Source organism: Urocampus carinirostris, chromosome 3 (assembly GCF_059441175.1).
Source record: "Urocampus carinirostris isolate Australia breed hairy pipefish chromosome 3, RoL_Ucar_1.0, whole genome shotgun sequence".
In the NCBI taxonomy this organism is placed as follows: Eukaryota; Metazoa; Chordata; class Actinopteri; order Syngnathiformes; family Syngnathidae; genus Urocampus; species Urocampus carinirostris.
The window spans coordinates 45,252,104-45,272,534 of NC_142351.1; the positions used below are offsets into that span (position 1 = coordinate 45,252,104).

At 39.4% G+C, this 20,431-nt stretch overlaps 1 protein-coding gene across 1 annotated transcript in view; it reads right to left on the reverse strand.

Annotated features, from left to right (window-relative positions):
- Window positions 1-20,431, reverse strand: part of cntn3a.2 (contactin 3a, tandem duplicate 2) — a 140,892-nt gene that overhangs the window by 35,867 nt on the left and 84,594 nt on the right. Inside the window, exons 13-15 of the mRNA XM_088332033.1 lie at window positions 16,621-16,790; window positions 13,110-13,227; window positions 1,047-1,205 (exon numbers count right to left, since the gene is read on the reverse strand). Of these exons, the coding sequence (XP_088188159.1) occupies window positions 1,047-1,205; window positions 13,110-13,227; window positions 16,621-16,790 (447 nt within the window). The remainder of the gene's footprint in view (window positions 1-1,046; window positions 1,206-13,109; window positions 13,228-16,620; window positions 16,791-20,431) is intronic.

The following is a 20,431-nucleotide window of genomic DNA, read 5'->3' on the forward strand; positions in this document are numbered from 1 at the left end:
TCAACGAGCAGCCAGAAAACCTTGCCAAGTCAGCAGCCAAGCTTGATCAAGCTAGGGGCCTGTGGGATAAAGCCAGCGACATCAAATACGCCTCAAGCCACCAGCAGTCAACCTCTGCTTCAAAACCCTGCACCCTGTTGTCCTTGTCCCAACTGTCCCAACTGTTGTCCTTGTCCCAACTGGACAAGGACAGCAGTCGAGCAGGAAATCAACAATCGAGCCAATGTTGTTGTCTTCCGAATGGTGCCAGTTAAGGGCCTCAACTTCTAGTTTTTAATTTCCTTTTTTTATTATCATTATTGACTTGTGTTCTATTCAAGCTTCTTCAGTAGATGATTAGTAAAATAAAAGTCCATTAATCCAAGAGTGATTGTGTGTCTTGATTAAAGTATATTGAACTATCAAAAACGGTAAAAGGAATTCACCTAAAGTGTGTGTAGCCACCCTTCAGAATCTCTAAGCAAGGTTTTTCATCCGTTTTCCTGACATAATGATCTGAAAACGTACGTGGTTTTCCAAAAAAGCACGACAAGTTTTTGAAAAGAATAAACTCTGCTCTTTAATTTAATTGGTCGATAAATTGTTTGTAAGAATTATTTATTTACCACCCATATTCGGTACAAGGCCATTGATTGAGTCGTTCATTCTTTCATTTATTTATTCATTCTCAAAATATATCTGTCTATTTAGACTTTAGAGACTTTGACTGCGAGAAAGTGAAAATTGGCTGATTTTCAGGAGGCATGTCCTCAGCTTTAGAGACGCATGCGGTCAGTTTGAACACCGCCGAGTGGCCGAATACGGCTCTGTGCTCAATGAAGTGCAAACTTTACAATTATGAGGGGACTTTGGTTTGACTGACACAGGGATGAAGTGGTTCCAGCGAGTCCCATTGACCACCGAATCGATCAGGCGAGCCCCCACACCCAAGGCAGCTGACCTCTAACTCTGGCCTCTTTGCAACAGTAGTTCATTCCCCAGACAGAGTGGTACGATATAGCTGAGGTGTGCAATTAAATGAGCATTTCTTTGAAGGATTGTCCTACCGGTGTTAACCCTTTGCCAGCCCACTGTGAAAAGCGTTCTGGTCTGCACAATGTAATTGATGAGCGGGCTGCCGTTGTCCCGTCCAGGCGTCCACACCAGCTGTGCTGTGCTGTCTGTAACCTCCTCCACCGTCACGGAGCCTGGCGGGCTTGGCGGGCCTAGCTCGAACACAAAAACAAACAATTTGTGAGTTGGGCACACACATGTAACCTAATGTAAAGAGTGAGTCAGTAATAGAAGGTACCAAAAGCATGTCTTTCGTCATTAAACGCTGCGGGCAGAACACGCACGCCAGCGTAGACGAAAGACTAGGACTTGAAATTATCAACAGCATTGTTAACAAGACATTGCTTGGAAAACCAAATCTCTCCTTTTCTTCGTTTTGACTCCACCTGGGGACAGTGCTATTCTCTTTTTTTCCTCCTGAATTTTATTGTCCTGTATCTGCGGCGTGATGGTAGCGAGGTGGATTATTGGTGTAGTGAGTGAGTGACATCCTGGATTACTGTATTGTGATTGCTCGTCAGATGATAGACCTGTTATTTCAATCTAAGAGGTTGTGTGTGGGTATGCCGATAAATTTAGCTGCTGTGTGAGTAATACGTACGATTTTGATGGACAGCACCTGGACGACGAATTGTAATGTTTTTGTTAAAACAAAAAGGAATCTACCAGATCAAATTAGAACACTGCTGAGCTGATCAAGAAAATTGAAAACCTGAACACAAAATAACTCAGAAACTGTAAACATTTTATAGTGATTTAAACAGTGTGATAACTTCTAAATGGATTAACAAATGATTGTTATAACGTTGTGAGATATGCTAATTTATTTATGACTGATAGAAGCGGTGTCCAGAGATATTTTGGGGACGGGTCTCTTATATGCCTTTGGGTTCGACCTGTTGTCCCTTTTTTAAATTCAGGTAATTTGTTCATTTTGTAAAGATGTTTTTAGAAACACGATTGAAAAGAAAACAATAACCAAGAAAACACCAAAATACAAAATAAAGGTGGGTTAGTAAACCACGATTAACCAAATTTAAGATTTCTTATCTAACAGAAAAAGAGTGTTCTTTTGTTATCATTTACATTGAATACTGTCTACTGTCCAACGTTTATTAATTTGTTGGCCTTTGTTCAAATTAATAGTGACTGTGATGTTTCCTCGATTAATTTTTATTGTTCACAAATCCCTTAACCACCTGAGTCGTTGGGGCCCCACTGAGGACGCGACTCTGGACAGCTTTCTGCACAGCTGGCGGTTCCTGGCGTGTTTTTGGGTCGTGGCAAAGTTAAGATTAGTCCATTCCTTTATGTCGTCAGCCGTTTTTTTCTCCGGTCTTCCTCTCCTCCTGCCCCCTTGGACTATGCCCTGCAGAATAAGATTGGCTAGTCCAGATGATCTTGTGATGTGACCAATCAGCTGCAGTTTTCTGTCAGTGCAGTGGTTATTAGTTCTAAGTAGGGACCAATGTGCTCTCTGATAGGTTTGCACACTGTTTTGTTTGTAGCTGATGAGTAGTTGATTTTTCTTTCCAGGTTTGCTGTGGGAGTCTATGTGTCGCACGTTTAGTGGCAGATGGAAAAAAACAGCGCTTGCGGCTGTGGTTGGAGCTATCCTGGCCATGATTTCTGGTTCTGACCCCTCTCCTGATCTGACAGCTCCAAGATATTCAAATTCGTTGACAAGTTCAAACTTTTGGTGGTTGATTGTGATGTTTGCGGTGATACCTTCGGGGTTGTTGGTCATTACTTTTGTTTTTTTCTGTGCCAATTTCCATCTTAAACTGGGATGGTGCCGTGTCCAGGTGCTACACCATATCTCTAAGTTCTTGTTTTTCTCCTGCCAATTGGGCAATATCATCAGCAAAATGGTGGTTTGTGACGTTGTTTCTCAAAATGCTGACTGTACCTCCATGTTGGTCAAGGGCTTCAGTCATGATCCTCTCCAAGAACATGTCAAATAAAGTTGGAGAGAGACTGCAGCCTTGTCTCACACTGACTGTAGCTTTAAACCAGACTCTTAATGGTAACTTTGAGCACTACCGCACTGTTGGCAATGGTCTGGACTAGTTTCTGGCCCATGGCCCCCAAGTCGGCTTGCCATACTTTCAAACGCCTTCTCGAAATTCACAAAGACATAAAAGAGGTTTCTCTGGTGTTGTTGAAACCTCTTGCATCGGAGGCACAGATAAAAAATATGTTCAGTTGTGACTCTTTCCTCCCTGAAACCGGCTTGTCCTTGGGCTAGGATGTTTTCAGCCTATGGTTTCAGTCCGTTCAGTAGGACCTTTAACATAACTATCAATTGTACCACTCATCAAACCTGGAACTAGCCAAGTAGCTTGTCTTCACTTTGTCTAACAACATAAATGCTATAATGCTATACTGCTATACAAACACACACACACACACACACACACACACACACACACACACACACACACACACACACACACACACACACACACACACACACACACGCATACGTCCAGAGGCAGTACTGCACAAGTTTACCAGCATGCACGCATGCAGCTCCAAGGAACGTGTTGCTATGAATAAAAGATCCCTCCTAGTGCCTTTTGCCGAAAGCCTTTACACCTATGAATCAATATTAGCTAGGGGAAATATTACTCAAATTGTTATTTCATCGAGAGGTGATGCCCTTCAGAAGGATTTCAAATTGAATTCACAATTCAACACTCAATAGTTGCTCAAGATGCACTACTTTCCTTTCATGGTCTTCTTGGTAATTGATCGATGAAACAGCAGACACGAGTGGACGCCGTGAGTCACCCCCCCAAAAAAGAGAATATAAATAATCCTTATAGTTGAGATGTATGAACATTTAATCATTTATTTCTATTACAATTTCTTTTGAGGAGTGTTTCATCCTCATCTGCTGTTTCCTGTTCTAATGAATGTGTCAGCTCATCAGAAATAATAGACCACCAGAGAGCTATGAGGTGCACCGCAGAATAACAACGCCCCGAGCCCCCACTCAAACACTAAAATGGCTCTTGAACACAAGCAGATTAAATACTGTAATTATTAAAGGGGTTAAATCTTTTTTTAACAAGCAAACAATAGATTTTGTAATATACTTGAGTTGAACACTCAAGCGGCATCCTCAATGAGGTTTGATTTTGAATATTTGTGCTTTGCTACATCGACGCAGAGCTACCGACATTTGTGGAACTCGATAGTCAGTGAAACATTATGATTTCTTGCTGATAATTATTTGTGGGAACTGCAAAGCATTGGTGCTCAATTCTCTATTTTCATACAGTGAAGAAGCAAAATGTAAAAAAGGCCAAAATAGGCATACATCGATCCCTTGTTTTTCACAAGGGTTGCGTTCCAAAAAAGTCTCGATAGACAAAACCAGCAAAGAACAAACATGTATTCATTCATAAATATAACACATTAAAACCAAAGGAAATACCCAATTTAGAGGCTCAATCATTTGTTTAACAAACATATATACTGTACTTAAAAAATGGGCCTGGAGAGGGATGGGTGACTGCCTCCTGGATGTACTCGCCCAAGACACACCGCAGGAAGTCGAGGCCCAACGACCCTGGTGGTTCAGGGATCCGTAAACTTTATTCAGATTCAGATTCAGATTTACTTTATTGTCATTCGTGTACACGTGTATACAGAACGAAATGTCGATACATCTGACCCGCACAGTTTCCTTGAGCGTCAGCTGGGATAGATAAGATTAACCATGTCTTCGTCAGAATTTTAGCGCAGCAGGTCGTCGTCTCGCGGTTCGATGCCACTTCCATTTGTTAAATGGTCCAGTTTATTGTCCAGGGAGCGAACGTTGGAGAGGAAAATGGATGTGAGAGGCGTTTTGAAGGGTTTAGCCTTTAGCCTAGCTGTTAGCCCGGCCCGACAACCTCGCTTCCTTGTCCGGTCACGCCGCTGTCTTGCTACTCTGCTTCGCTGCTTTGTAGGCCGCTGGGTCTTGTTGACATAGCAGTCCGTGGCTAATAAACACTCCCGAGTGGTCGTAGCACCGAGCGCTTGATGTCTGGATGATCGCATATCCAGCAAAAAAAACTGCGATCGTATATTAATCTGCAGTTCGAGCCGACTTTGTGCGCCGTCAAAACTGAGTCGATGACTGGGTCTTATGGCCGAAGTGTAAAAAACTGTAGCGAGCCGATGAAGCCGCAGCCGAACAGGGGCGCCGCCATATTGTTTGTATAAACTTTTTTTTAAAATAACTTCTGCACTGTCAAATATATCATTTAAGAAAATAATCATTTGCACTAAGGGTCAAAATTTATTGAAAGACTCTAGGTTTTTACTACATAATACTTTGTCGCTATCATGTGGACCTTATGCAAAACTTCATTAAGGCAGCGGTCAGCAACCCAAAAGTTTGAAAGAGCCATATCAGACAAAAAAAAACAAAATAAACAAAAAACAAAAACGTAATAGCCTTATATAAGCCACATAAGGAAGGAAACACATACTGCATCTATCTATATTCAATGTAAAACGTTACGAATTTGTGCTATTTGTCCTACACAAACCCTATACTTTTCCATTACCAAACATTTTTGAAAAGGCGCTAGGGAACCACTAGGGACAACAGAGAGCTGCATTTGCAGCTCCAAAGCAAGTTTAGCGATCCTACGGTAAAGTCGGAATTTGTTGGCAATAGAAAGCATAATCCTCTCCATTTTAGTGCTTTTTGAGAAACTTAAAATTGAAAAAAATTGCGCAGACGTAATGCCTTTTCGTCAAGCTGTTTGACGTAGGTGTACAACTAAGACCGTATCGTCATTGACACGCATCCAGACACGGGTAGAAAAGGGGTGGGACGAGTGTTTCGCCAATCAGAACGCAGAACACAATGCACGTTCAAAATCTGTGAAATAGCAAAACCGCAAAAAGTAAACCGTGATACAGCAAAGGATTACTCGATTAAAAAAAAAAGTTAAAATCTAAGTCGGCTAATCATTAAAACCCAGGATATTGAAGAGAGGGATGAATACGATGATTTTCAAAGTCATCAACATGGTATTGTCTTGAAATGTTGACCTTTCCAAGGGCCGACACGCCACATGCTTGTGTTTGTGGAGTGCTAACAAGAGTGCAATCAAATAGCCCCCTCAAAGCCAAAATACATGCTTGGGACTGGAGAGGGAGCAGTAATACTTCTGAAGTGCCAAGAGAAAAGATCATTGACCTTCAGTAAAACGGGAATTTTGTATTACAAAAACAACCAAAATAATAGAGACAAAAATTTAAAAAACATAAAATAAAATAAAAAAATCCCTACCTACTGTGTTGACCTAAATTATTCAGAAGGTGTTAGACCAGAGGTGTGCAAACTATTGCCAGTGGGCCAACTGCGGCTCATCAGGCTTTTTCATTTGGCTCGCCAAACACAAATGGTCAAAATCTAATGACAAGATACAAAATAATAAATAATGACAAAATAATAATAAAAAATACTATTAAAAAATGTAAAATTAAAAAACTTTGTCAAGATTGTCCTAAGTATTACACAACTAAATGTTACAAAAAACTTAAGTAATACTAGAAGAATGCAAAAATGGAAATACTTCAAACATACCACTACAGTAATGCTATGATTGAAAAAGATACTACTGCAGAAATATTATGGCAGAAATAGTACAAACATACACCAAATATACAAGAAAAATCCACTATTAAAATAATACAGATATACTCCAATGAAAATACCACAAAAATACTACTGCAGAAATACTACAAACATACAACAAAAAAAACTGCAGCAAAACAACAAAAATAGTACGGGGATACTGCGAGTTTTAAAACAACACGATTCTTAAATATAAAATGAATTGCCTAGAACAGGAACCTCCGATATTATTTTCCTTTAATTGTGAGCTTTTGAAAACCAATTTGATGAATCTATTCGATTAAAAAAAAACATTAACAAATATAACCTATCGATATCTGCATGTATATTTAATCATTAAAAGAACAAAAATATGATAAAAGCCAGGTTCGGCCCATTGGCCTCGCTTTTTAACCCAATGCTGCTTGCAATTTCAAATAGATTCCCACTCCTCATTAGACCACTGCTTTAGTCCTTAAAACGTTGCTCGCTTAAAAAAAACAACTACAACAAATTTCAAAGTACACTTTGGGGTAGAAAAGCAAAGGCAGTAACGTGACGATGATAATTCGGGAAAAGTGGGTCGAGGACTCGTTTTCAGAGGCCTTTTCTCTAGCAAAAATAATGCTTAAAAAAAACGGAGGATCTATTTCACTTCTTAACAGTAGTCTTCAATAATGCCCAGCTCAATCTCTTCTACCTGTTCAATCAGCACGCTTGAGAGGGACCACATCTCATTATATTGTGATTTTTTTGGTTTTAATTCCCTTTTCTGCACATAATAATGGGTTCTAAGAAGTGATAGGGGAAGTAAAAGTGGGAAACAGTGTCAACAATTGAGTCAGAGAAGAAAACGAAACACGAAAATGGTGAATGAGTGTTTGTCATTGAAGCACTGATGGAAGGTACAGTAAATTATATATATTTAGCTTTTTACCAATGCATTAATGTTGATTAACTGTATGAATAAATAATTGTCAATGCTTAAGTACACATTATATTAATGTTTAAAATATATTTTGTGGCCATACTAAAGCAGTTTTATGGGGTCGCTTATATGACGTAGGCTTATATGAACGTACATATGGTATTTCAACTTGTTTTACTTTTTTTGTCAGCCCCTAGAGAGCCCATTTGCTTCTCACAGCCCCGTCCCCCAAGGGGCTTTCTTTGTTCTCGAGGTACGCAAGAAAATATAACGAAACAACTTGTTTTTGGTGCAGGGGCATATAATATTTAATTTTTGACAAGCTATTAAAATAATTCCTGATCATTTAAATGAGTTGATTATCAATACTTTCATTATTGCTACAGAACTTCTTCCCCTTCCCGTTTTGCTAACACTGCTAGTGCTTGTGTCAACAATGTGCTTGTTAGTTCGTTTGATTTCATTTTCGTTTTCATGTAAATAAAACATAGTTTGTTAGAATCGAAATCACAGGCATTATTTATTTGTGTGTAGATATCATTTTCCTTCTGGACTGATCAATTAACATCCTGGGCAATGAACTGAAAAATCGATAATTTAAAGGTAAAAAATAAAACGTGTTTAGAGTATTGCCTCCTTCATAATAAGTGCTAGACACAATATGAGGCCACTATTTGTGTGGGAAACCGTGAGCACTACCTGCTGGCCAAATCGGTAACCACTGAATGAGATAAATAAATTCCATCCATTCATTATCTGCACCACTTATCCTCAGTAGGGTCGCGGAGGTGCTGGAGCCCATCCCAGCCATCTTCGGGCAGTGGGAAGGGGACACCCTGAACTGGTTGCCAGCCAGTCGCAGGGCACACAGAGACCGACAACTCACTCGCTCATACACACCAACGGACAATTTGGACTGGCCAATTAACCTGACATGCATGACTTTGGAATGTGGGGGGAAATGCCCAGAGGAAACCCACGCAACAAGGGGAGAACATGCAAACGCCACATAGGAGGTTCGATCTCATGACCTCGGAACTGCACACGTGCTAATCACTGCACCGCCGTGCTGCTGATAAATAAATTAATATAATTTAAAGCAATTGACTACACAGCCATTCTGGAAAGCAATATCTGAAACGACAAGCTGCTTGGTTGCCACTAGCTTCATGGTTTGCTGGCAAACATTTGAAGGTGTTTGATGCTTGTGGAATGACGTGTTGGTGACAGCTGCCATCAGCACCACATTCAGTATAAATAATGCAGTCACAGGCCGGATTTACTTCACATGACGCGCATTTTATTGTTTCCATTATCATTCACCTTTTCCCCCCTCTTGGCTCGAACTATTACCATGATTTGTCTCTAAAATGTTGAATATATCTCTTAACTCATCCATTGCAAGACGTTTCTCTCGAATGGGAAGTGCTGGTGCCAGCTATTTTTTTGCCATTTTGACTCATTTTTGAAGGCCTACAGAAAATGTAGCTCCATAGGTATAGAGCCATAGGACAAAGCTTCAACCCTCATATTTCATTAGATAAAAAGTATTTTCCTAGCTTTTACCATTGTTCAGTAAACAACAGTTGAACATTGCTAAGTTTCTTGAAAATACTCGTTTCCAAGAAGAATTCTGACAAAAATGTATTTTTGTGAAAGAATACATTTGAGGCAGAACTTTCAGGTTGCTGCATTTTTGCATTTGTTATACCTCCAATATCTTTTTTTCGAAAGAAAAAAAGATCTGTCTAGACTTATATAGATTTGCTTCCTTTACTCACTGCCTAGCTACCTACACACTTCAATCGTTGGATCCAGGAAGCAACACTAGGAAGACCTAATCAAAACCACTCCTGCCATCTAATGGCAATTCATATTGAAATCATTACAGAAGGTAATAATAGTTTTTAAAATACCGTTTCCCCAAAAACAAACATGTTTTTACGTTTTGGCACTGCTTCAGAAAGCATATTTATGCGCTATGGCACTGAACGAGCCAAGTGAATGCCTCCTTTTTTTATGGGAATATGTCTGTTAATCTGGCTGTGTACGTCCTAAACTCAATTTAAAAAATAAAATATTTTCACTAAAACAATAATCTTTACAAAAGCATTTGTCTTGATCTGTCAACAAATGATTTTGCTAAGTCCTCTTTGGCACTGCAATGGTAAAGTGAAGCCAACAGAGAGCATATGACATTTGTTTTCACTTTTGAGAAACATGGCAACAATTTTAAGCATTTACAAGAACTTCCCCCAAAATTAAGCACTTTTTGATCATTAATATTCAAGCATTTTCAAAGATTTCTAGCACCCTCACAAACACTGAGCCTTGTCCTGCGCCTGCTTTTAACCTTTTCACTCGCTGAACATCCCCTCTCCATTCTTTTGGCATTTAACAAATTTGTGTTGTCCTACAACTTGGCGCTTCGATCCAGTCGAGAAGCTGCCCTCCTCTCTCCCAGCTGCCATACAAATTACCCATTAAAGCAAAAACTGCTGTTGAGCGCCGTGTAGCCGGTGACAAATGGAGCCCCTATAGCCATTCACGCCGACTATAAGAGGAAAGAGCGCTGATAGAAAACAAGCCTGTTGTAGTTCTTGTAATCGAGTGAGTGGAAGTGCAAACAATAACTGCACATAAAAGCTGGGGATTCATCTTAATGACAATATGGTCAGTTTAAGTCAGTCTCTTTTCTGACGCTAAAACAAAACCAGGCGCCTTACCAGTGGCGGGGAAGCAAGAGAGGTTAGTGCACACCCAGCGACTATGCCCACCCAAAGAAAAGTGGATCTAGTCCTGACGGAAGTCCGGGCACCGCATAGTGTATTCCATTCATATAAGATTGTGTATGTAAGCGGACAATAGCGTGGACTCCCGCGTCCTACTGCACCCACACTGTCGGCTCAGTCTACACTGAGTGAGAAGCCCCTTGGCCCCTGGGAATTCCGTATCATTTTAGAAAAGCAGCTCATTTCGACCCTTTCGGCTCCAAAAGAACTCTTCAGATTTTTTTTGTTGCTTCAATCCATAATTTACCATTTACGAAGTAAGATTATGCAAAAAATTACTTAAGGCGCAAATAATGGAAAATATAATTTAAAACCCCAACAATAAATAAGAAAATAGGAGAAAAATAAAATAAAAAATAAAACAGAGAGGAAAAAAAGAAGAACAATATAATTGAGTTAGAAAAAGAAGTAAAAAGCTAGAAAAGGGAAACAAAATAAAAAAAGTAAAAAGAAGAAAATAAGAAAGGGAGAAAATAAGAAAAAAAATGTAGAAAAAATGAAACCAAAGAAGGAACAATAAGAATAAAAAAGGGAGTTGGAGAACAAAAGAAGAAAATAACGAGGGAAGAAGCAGAAAGCTAAGAAAATAACAAAAGAAGAAAAAATAAATAAAAAAGGGGAAAAAAGAAGTCAAAAATAGGAGGAAAAAAAGAAAGAAGGAAAAAAGTCCCTTTAATCAGTATATTGCCAATGATAATGTAGAATTTTGCACAAAATGACTCAATATTTTAGTCAAAATCCTTTTTGCTACTGAATTATTCTAGCATTGTATTGTAACTCTCCATTTAACTTTTGACCAATTTAAACTTTGAACCTTTTTATCCTAACAGGGTTCCTACGGCATAAGGCAAGTTGAATTCAAGACTCTTAAAACATATTTAATCCCTTCTGAAATAAAATAAAAACACAATTGCAGCAACTAAAACAGAAAAACACAATCATTCCCTGCACACAATACATCTCGTTACCAGGCACAGCTTTCAGCCATGGCGAAAATGGGTCGTAGGACAGCCACTTTTCATTAAATTGACACTTTTCCATGGTCCAAAGTTTCGGTCCCTGTCCGAAGTTGCTATGTGTATTGTGGGTAGACCCAAAATATGCTTCTGCTTTAACAGGCCCGACTGAAACCACATCGCTCTTTTCATAATTACGATATTGTGGTCATGCCACGTTGCCATTGAAATAAATTGCTGAATTATTAAAAAATACAATTGATAAATGTTACGAAATCCTTTTTTTTTCCAAACAAATATAAATCTTATTAATGTGTCCACATTTTTAAAACTTTCTGAAATTGGATTTAAGAAAATTTAATGCCAATTAAGGCCTTATCTTTAGAATAATTAATTCAATGGATTTTAAAGATCTGCAGGCAACCCTGAGACACAAAAAATTCCAAATAAAACATACAGACGTTTACTTACGACCATTCGACTTACGAAAAACAGTAGATACAAACATTTTTTTCGGGATGTCGAAAAATATCAGGATAAAGCTGTAAGTTCGATTTTGTATTGTAAACCTTTTTCAGAGTAGAGGACAGCACTGTAGTGCTTCTTTCAGGCGCTACTGGCGGTTGGCGCAGATAGAGCTCACCTAGCATACACCCCGAAGAAGAAATCCGGCCTCCTCTTCCTATCTCGTGTGTAAACATACTAAACTGTATCTTCAGCTCGCTAAGAACTTTGACATTTTTACTGTTTAATAGATCGTACATCCATTCAATATGGTTGGTGCAAAGTGTAAAGAAGAGGCGAGCTGTTTCTTTTTAAATGAAAGTGGAAAAAGAAAGCTTGATGCGTTTTTTTTTTCCTTCGGCCACTCTCTAACACGGACGAGGACCACTTGAAGCTCAACTTCCAAAAGTAAAATTAACTTTATTTATCTTTATAGAGCATATTATTTTATGTTTTTTTTTTAGTACAAAACAATACAGGTTACTTATACAAACCTTAAACATACTTAAATTTTGTCTGTTTCAGGTTTATAATTTAAACATACAAAATTTAGCGCTTAAGCAACTTACGAACAAATTCAACTTACGATCGTCTCGTTCGTAAGTAGAGGAGCATCTGTATTTTCTTTTCAGTGCAACAACTACAAAATCAAGAGTAAACTATAGAGTTAAAAATAAATAAATAAAATAAAAAGATAACCGTCCTTAAAAGAGAATGGAAACAAAAATCCGAACATTAAACGATCAAAAAAAAAACCAAAACACATAATACGAAATAATTTTAACCTTATCAATACTCAACAGATTTAAAGTCAACAACACGGAATCTGTAGGAAGAAAATGCATATAGGCCAATGATCACAAGAGGAAAAATAGGCATTTGGCAGGAAACCCGCTGTCTATGTAATGTGCTGTTGGTTAAGGTGCATCAGTGCATCAGTTTTGAAGGGGTCATAATAGTAGTGTCTGCCTGCGATACCAGCACTGAACCAAACCTATCTGGCTTCAAAAGCCCCGATGAACAATACGCAACCATTCTCCTCTAAGATGAATAGTACTTTACCTCTTTGCCGCAATGCCGATTGCCAACACGCAAGACACAAATAGTAGTTTGGATCAATTTGTGGCCGTCGGCCGCACATTCGAAAAGTGAGGTGTGATTTTTAATTTCTGCCTCACAGAGCTTCCAAAAAGACCTTACTCTCCGAGCCCCCTTTTAATTAGCGCCTGGGAGCGGTGGAAACGTTTTGTTACCTTTCACGATCAATACGGCTACAGCTGAGAGGCTCTCCACGTCCGTGTCCACCACGCAGATGTATTTGCCAGTGTGGTTGAGCTGAATATTTCGGATCATCAGATCTCCAGCGGCTCTCTGGAATGCGGTACAGAAAGATTCATGTTGAAAAGAAATATTACATCGCGTATAACAGATTTAGCAGCACGTTTACATATAAAGGGCAGATGCTGGAGATTACTTTAAAGGTCAACTTCAAAGAGATGTAATGCACACGATATGATCCAGACATTACTTAAAAGGTACCTGATACTATTGGTATCTTTAGGTTGATAATGGGAAATTATTCTAGAAAGGGATTTGTAACTGACACAGGCGATCGGGGGCGATTTTAGTGTCTGGCTGGTTATTTTTTTGCCCCATTTTACAAAAAGCAGGGGTGTCCAAACCTTTCAGAAAGCGGGCCAGATTTGGTACGATGAAAATCTGTGAGGGCCGACTATTCAACCTGGCGATCTTCGAACGGTCTTTCAAGCTAAATTCACCCTCTGTGAGAGGTTTGCGGTGCTTGGCGATCAGCGTTGCAACCCTGTAGCTCGCCTTTGTAGCATTTTCATTTGACTCGCAGGGTCTCATGAAAAAGCGCTGCTGTGCCGTTAATACAGCTTTCATTTGCATCACCTTTTCACAGCGTTTATTTCCAGAAAGGTTTTTGTAGGATCATGATATTATATTATTTTGAAACAGTCAGTCTTTTGGCAAATTAGGCAGACGTAGTTGTTTCAGATTTCAGGGAAAAAATCCTCCAGATTCCACTTGACCTGAAAGCGGCGGCCCTCACAGTCAACTTTCCTTTTATAGTCACCATATCGGATATGTGGGGTGCAAATATTCTACCAGAAAGCCAAAGAGAAGGTGGACAAAGGGTTACTGCCACCATGGGGTGAAATAGTGTTTTTGTACAAATGTATTTCATACTTCGGTCAACATAACTGGCGCGCCACATAATATTAATATTATGACAGAGGTCGCGGTCCAGTAATTATTTGATCACAGGCCATTACTGGCCCCCAGGGTCGGAGGTTGGACATGCGTGAATTATAGGGATTTAGAATGATTCCACACTGTTCAGAAGATAGGGATCTTTCTTAAATTGAATTTGGATGTGACACAGTGCACATTCAGCTTCTTTAGGCATCCAACACAAGGCCTGTTGTGAGTGCATCCTGATTTTTTTAAAACGCTGGACGATCTTGGCCACTGTACTGCAACTCGACTTCAAGGCGTTGGCAATCATTTTGTAGCATTGCGCAACCTTATGGAGCACCACAATTCCTTTTTAAGGTCCCCAGAGAGTACCTTGCCATGGTGTGCCATTTTGGGATTTTCAGTGACTAGTATGACAGAGTGAACTTCAAATTGATCACACCTGCCCCCTCTTCATACCTGAAGACTAGTAAGAGTCACATGGTATTTTGGAGGGAAAATTACAAGCAGTGCTTTGTTTGGACATACAGTAGGGGTGTAGTGGCTTTGGAGTGTACTCACTTTTGTTGCCAGAGGTTTATATTTTGAGTTTTTTGTAAGTGGAAAATAAAATTAATCTACTATGTAAGCTTTACACAGGCTTCTTTTCATTGTGTCAAAGCGATGTTTATTCATTGTTCTTCCCTTTCACAGTATGATAAAATATCTGCAGAAATGTGAGGGGTGTTCTCACTTTTGTCGCATACTGTACATATAATTTTAAAAATTAACTTTTGCTTTTGCACCACTTTGTGAAACAACTGTTGGATGACGGCATGGTTCCAGCAGACCATTTTGCGGAAAAAGGGATTACTGGCAGTGAGCCATGCTGAAAAAAAATCCAACCCATTTACAGTACTTTCAAATTATTGCCAATGTTTTTCAATGTTTTAAACACTCTGATACTGTATGAAAGGAAACAACAAAAACCTTAAGGAAAATGATACATGATATGATAAATTATTTGTGCAAACGGAGTAAAGCATAAGGTAACAATTTTAGCATTGTACCATGTACTCTTTCCCAATTAAAGACAAACCATTCATATAAAACCATGATTTTGATCTTAGCTGTCTGACAAAAAATACAGTTTGATATTTCCATACGATCAAAAAATGTGAACATTGAGATCATTTCTGTTTCCAAATTGGTCATCAAACACCAATTTCCAATGTAATTCCAACCACTTTCAAAGTATTTCCCCACGCAATTTGACTTTCACTTTTGAATTGTAATAGGTTTTCTGGTTTATGGACGGAAGTTGGGAAAATGAGAGACTACATATGTGAGGACAAACAGTAAATTAGCGAGGAAATTGTTCTCCTGGCATTGGCAGGGAAAATGCGGAAGCCGTGCCAACATGGTTTAATTATGGAAATTAGATTCCTTGAAGCAGCAAAGTTAAGTTGATAATCTCTCTGAGCTGAGTACATTCAAGCATTTCTGGGGAAGGGAGTCACTGTTCAGATAAGAACCCCCCCCCCACACACACACACCCTCATACACACACATTATCATTAATCTCAAAGCGTGTAAGAATGTTATGAAAGTGTATTGTCATTCAGGGCTCTGCCATGCTGCCTTTTTTTTTGAAATACAATTTTAATTGTTTGCATGCGCTGCATGCAGCATGCATAAGACAATGTTGAAGTGACATCTGGGAAAAAAGAGACGGCTAGCAGAGTGGGAAAGAATTGAACACAAATGGCACAAAGGGTCCATCACTGGAGTTCAATTGAATCTAAAGATCTCAACATTAGACTATAGCCCCCTTTTAAGGCTACGTCATCACCGGATCACCACGGATACGTGTGCATTGTCGATCCAAATCAGGGTGAGTGGCAGTACGAGTTTGAATGGAGCGAAAGACGATTTGTATGTTGAGTCGCATTTTTAGAGTAGAGATTTACAAAGACAACAATTCTAGCTTTTGTGCGAATGGGTGAAAAAATTGCAACTGTTATGACCCAGTGTGTAATATTTGATCAGTAGATGGCACTGTTGTGTAATGCGAACGAAAACCAGTGCCACAGCAGGCATCAATACTGTGGCCAAACATGGCAGTACAGGACAATTCTGAGGTCATGGGATCAAATCCAGCTACCAGCCTTACTGTGTGGAGTTTGCATGTTCTCCCCATGCTTGCTCACACGTTCCAAAAACATGCATTTTCAGGATAATTGGCCGGTCCAAATTGTCCCTAGGTGTGAACGAACGGGTTAATTGAACGTCTCCGTGTACCCTGTGACTGGCCGGCAACATGAATTCTGCCGTTCAGCCTTAAAAATGCACGCACAGCTCAGCTACGTCACACTTGTTTACGATCACAGAAAGGGGTGAATAAATTGTATTCAAGAAGAAAAAAATTCAAAAAACACGGGTTGAACTCCTCTTTCATAAGGTCTATCTTGAAGTCAAGCACAGACAAAGCGGGAGTAAGGATGGAAAAGAAGTGGCAAGTGCTCATTCACACATCGAAGAGAAAGACGTCTCAAGGTCACTTACTCCGCCCACCAGCTCGAAGTGACCGTTATCGTCGGCGATGAGCTGTCCGTTAAAGGCCCACGAAAAGGAAACGTCCAAGACGGGATCGCTCGTCACCTGACAAGGTAATACGATGCTCTCACCGACGATGGTCTCCATATCTGCTGGGCCTTGGGTAAACCTGGTTGGATCTAAACGGGCGAAAAAAACAACAACAACGCGTATGTGAGTCTTTCCGTGGCCAAATAAAGTCTTTGTGTCATGTCGCCAGGGTCTAATTCAGGGGTGTCAAACTCATTTTAACTCGGGGGTCACACAATAGAACAAACATTCGGACTGTTATATTAGAGAGAGAAAAAAAAGAGAGAAATAAATAAGAGAAAGAGACGGAGGAAAAAGTAGAGGTTGGGATGAAGAAAGAGAGAAAGGGAGAGAGAGAGAGTGGGAGAATCAAAAGAGATGAAAGGAGATCTAGTGAGCGAGGGGGAGAGAAAGAGAGGAAGAAAGAAATCCAATAGAAAGAGAGAAGGAGAGAAAAGAGAAGGAAAGAAAGAGAGAAGGGGGAAAAGAGAGAAGAAAAAGCAAAAGAGAGAGAAAAAGAGAAAACAGAGAGAAAAGGAAGAGAGCAAAAGAAGGTAAAAAAGACACAAAAAGAAAGAGACAATGAGGAACAAAAAAAGAAAAAGAGACAGAGAATGTGAAAGAGAGAGAATGAGATAAAAAGGGAGGAGGAGAGAGAGAGAGAGAGAGACAGACAGAGAGAGAAAGAGAGAGAGAGAGAGAAAGAAAGAAATACAAGTACAGGGTTTGTGAGAGGCACCTGGCTTTGGCAACATCAAGTGGACATAATTCAACCTGCAGCTCGTTTTTCTCTTGGGCTTCTCTGAGCGTTGTCTCGCAGGCTGGATTCTATCCCTTAGCGGGCCTGATCCGGCCCGCAGGCCGCCTGTTTGACACCCCTGGTTTAATTAGTACCGCCACAGTCTTATTATCTTGAATTATTAAAACATATAATCACGGTTCGTACACCTTTTTCATGGCCAAATTCAAGCACTTTTTTATTACTTTCAAAGCCTATTTTCATGAATTAGTATTCCATATTGCATTTGAGTTGAATAACATTAGTGGATTTATTATCAATGAGGGAAGCTGCATTGCACTATTTTCATAGTGCATTCTGATACGTTAAACCAGGGGTCGGAAAACTATGGTTCACAAGGCAGATATGGTTCGGAGATAAAATTATACCCATGCTAGTTTATCTGTGTCAGATAAATTGTGATATTACGCTATTTCGAGTTTGGTACACACAAAGCCACTGTAACACCAGAATTTATGAAGGTTCGGTCCAATATTCAAAGAGCACAGTTTTAACCACAGTTTACAGCGAAAGTGTCACACCAACAGACCCTGTTTTTGCTGTACGTTGCTAAAGAAACCTTCAGACCCTTTATGGAGAAAATCCAAAGAAAAAACCGTGAATGCCCCAAAACGCCCGCCGAGCTCACGGAGCCATTTGATAGGTTAGTGGTAGGGGTGGGCGGATCGCTATACACGGAGCATGCTCGCCTCTCTCTCACATAGGCCCAATGTGCTGAAGGGGAATTCATCCATTAACTTTTCATTTGCAGTATTTTGTGACATTTTTACACCTTGTTTTGAAACTATTATTTACAGGAAATGAAGGTCAAAATGGGCTTCAACCATCTTAAGTAACTGCAAGAGGGAGACAAGTTTAAAGTGTTATATTTGTTAATATGGGACACAAGCTCTGGCATTATTATTATTTCATAAATGTTATCAAATCATCTAACGTCCCACAGTGAAGTAAAATACGCTGAAAAATGAGCCGTTTTCTGAGGGGCAGGTTTATTTTGCTTTTATGGCTCGTTGGGTCAAAAAAGGTTCCGGACCCCTGGGTTAAACAGTCTCTCCACTTCTTCACGTGTGCGTCTATAATGTTGTGAAAGACAGAAATAGAGAACACAAAGTATCTTAACAAAATATAATACAAGCACTGTTAAGTACAGATACATATTAAAACCAAGTGGAGAAACTTAATCAGAATGCACTATGCAAATGAGTGTTATAATGTAATGTCTTATCTGTACCACTGGTGGTGTAGAGGTAAAATGTGTCAGCACCCTCACCCCCTCAATCAACGGTCAATTTCTGTTGCAGACAATGTTTTGCGATTTTAATCAGCTATCAACCAATTATTTATTGCGCTATTGTATGCCATCAGTATATAAAGGTCACGATGTTTATACAAAAAAAAACACTAGCTTTTACTGTACTCTCAATTTCATGTTCCTTATAGTCTGGTGAGCCTTATTTATAAAAAATATATGACACAGATTATTTTTCCAAGGGTGGGTCTTATAGTGCGGAAAATACGGCAGAAGTGTGAATCAAATGTTGAATTCATTAATGAGCATTCAAGAAGTAAGCCTGAATTATTAAACGGTTTGTGAACCTTTTCAGCGGGATTTCCATTGAATAATGTAGACGTGGGCATGGTAATAAAGTATGACGACTTGCAATACAAAATGACCCAACATTTATTCTACAAGGTCATATTCAGCCTGAGCGTTTGGCGTGTAGTTGAAGTAGCACCCTGAAAAGCTCGCTCTGCTTAATTAGTCACAGCGGCAGCGCAAAATGTCAACAAATGTCATATATTAATCTTCTCCTTCAAGGTGGTTTATCTGATTGCTTTCAATTCAGACAAGCCGTAATAGACAAATGGGAGGTTTTGAGTTCAAATCAATGAATGTCCTGCAGCTCTTTTCTAAATGTGGGTTATTATCCTACTTTTCCATTGTCTCCACAATCATAAGTGTTTCAGTTGAGCCTGGTACAGAAAAGCACTAATGTCAAAACCCCGATTAAAATTCTCCTATTCAGAGCAAAGTGTCAATTTGAAGCAGTCATCTTATTTTTGCACAAATAGACAGAGACATGACAGCGTTATAACGGGGCAGTCATTTAGAAAAACAAGCGCGTACTATCAGATAAACAGAGAAATAGTGGTCCTGGGTTGAACTGGGGCTTGTTCTTCCTGTGTATGCTTGACTCTTGCATGCTCGGTTGTATTTAGAAACTCTTCTTACAATTGTGATCTGTCTTCGTCTATAGATTGGAGATAGGCCCCATTTCACCCACAATATAGACAACGATAACGGTCATTCAAGGCCATAACAGTGCCGTGAAAAAGTATTTGCCCCTTTCCGTTTTTCGCATATTTATCACTCACAAAGGTTTCACATAATAAAACCAATATTTATATCACACAGAGACAACCCTAGGAAATGCAAAATGCAATTTCTAAATGTGCAATTTCTAAATATTTCAAAATGTGAAAAAGTACAGTTAAGATTTCAGTATGATAAATTGCCATTGAATGACAGGAGTGGCTATGGTCGGACATTTGTTCACACATCGAAAAAGCCCAACTTCCGTTTGTTGCTTCCTGTATCTGGCAAATGAGTGTGTGTAGGCAGCCCCATATGGTAAGTAGTGAAGCAGTGTGGTAAGAATCACGATAAATGGGCAGTTAGTAAAAGACAGTTATCTCTTCAACAAAGCCTATTCCTTCAAAGCAAAAAATGACGAAGTCTCCTCTTAATTGTCTGGTCGCGGAGGGATGACGTTTCGTGCACGTTCGCAGGAACACGATCGCCACGGTGATCTAAATTGCGTAAAGAGAAATTTCTTGTGTAAAGTTCCTGGATCAGTTCAGTGTTCTTTCAATAAAATGTTGTTTTGTTGCCCTTGTGTTTATGGAAAGCATTGTTCAGATAATCCAAAATTGTAATTTAAAAAAAATAAA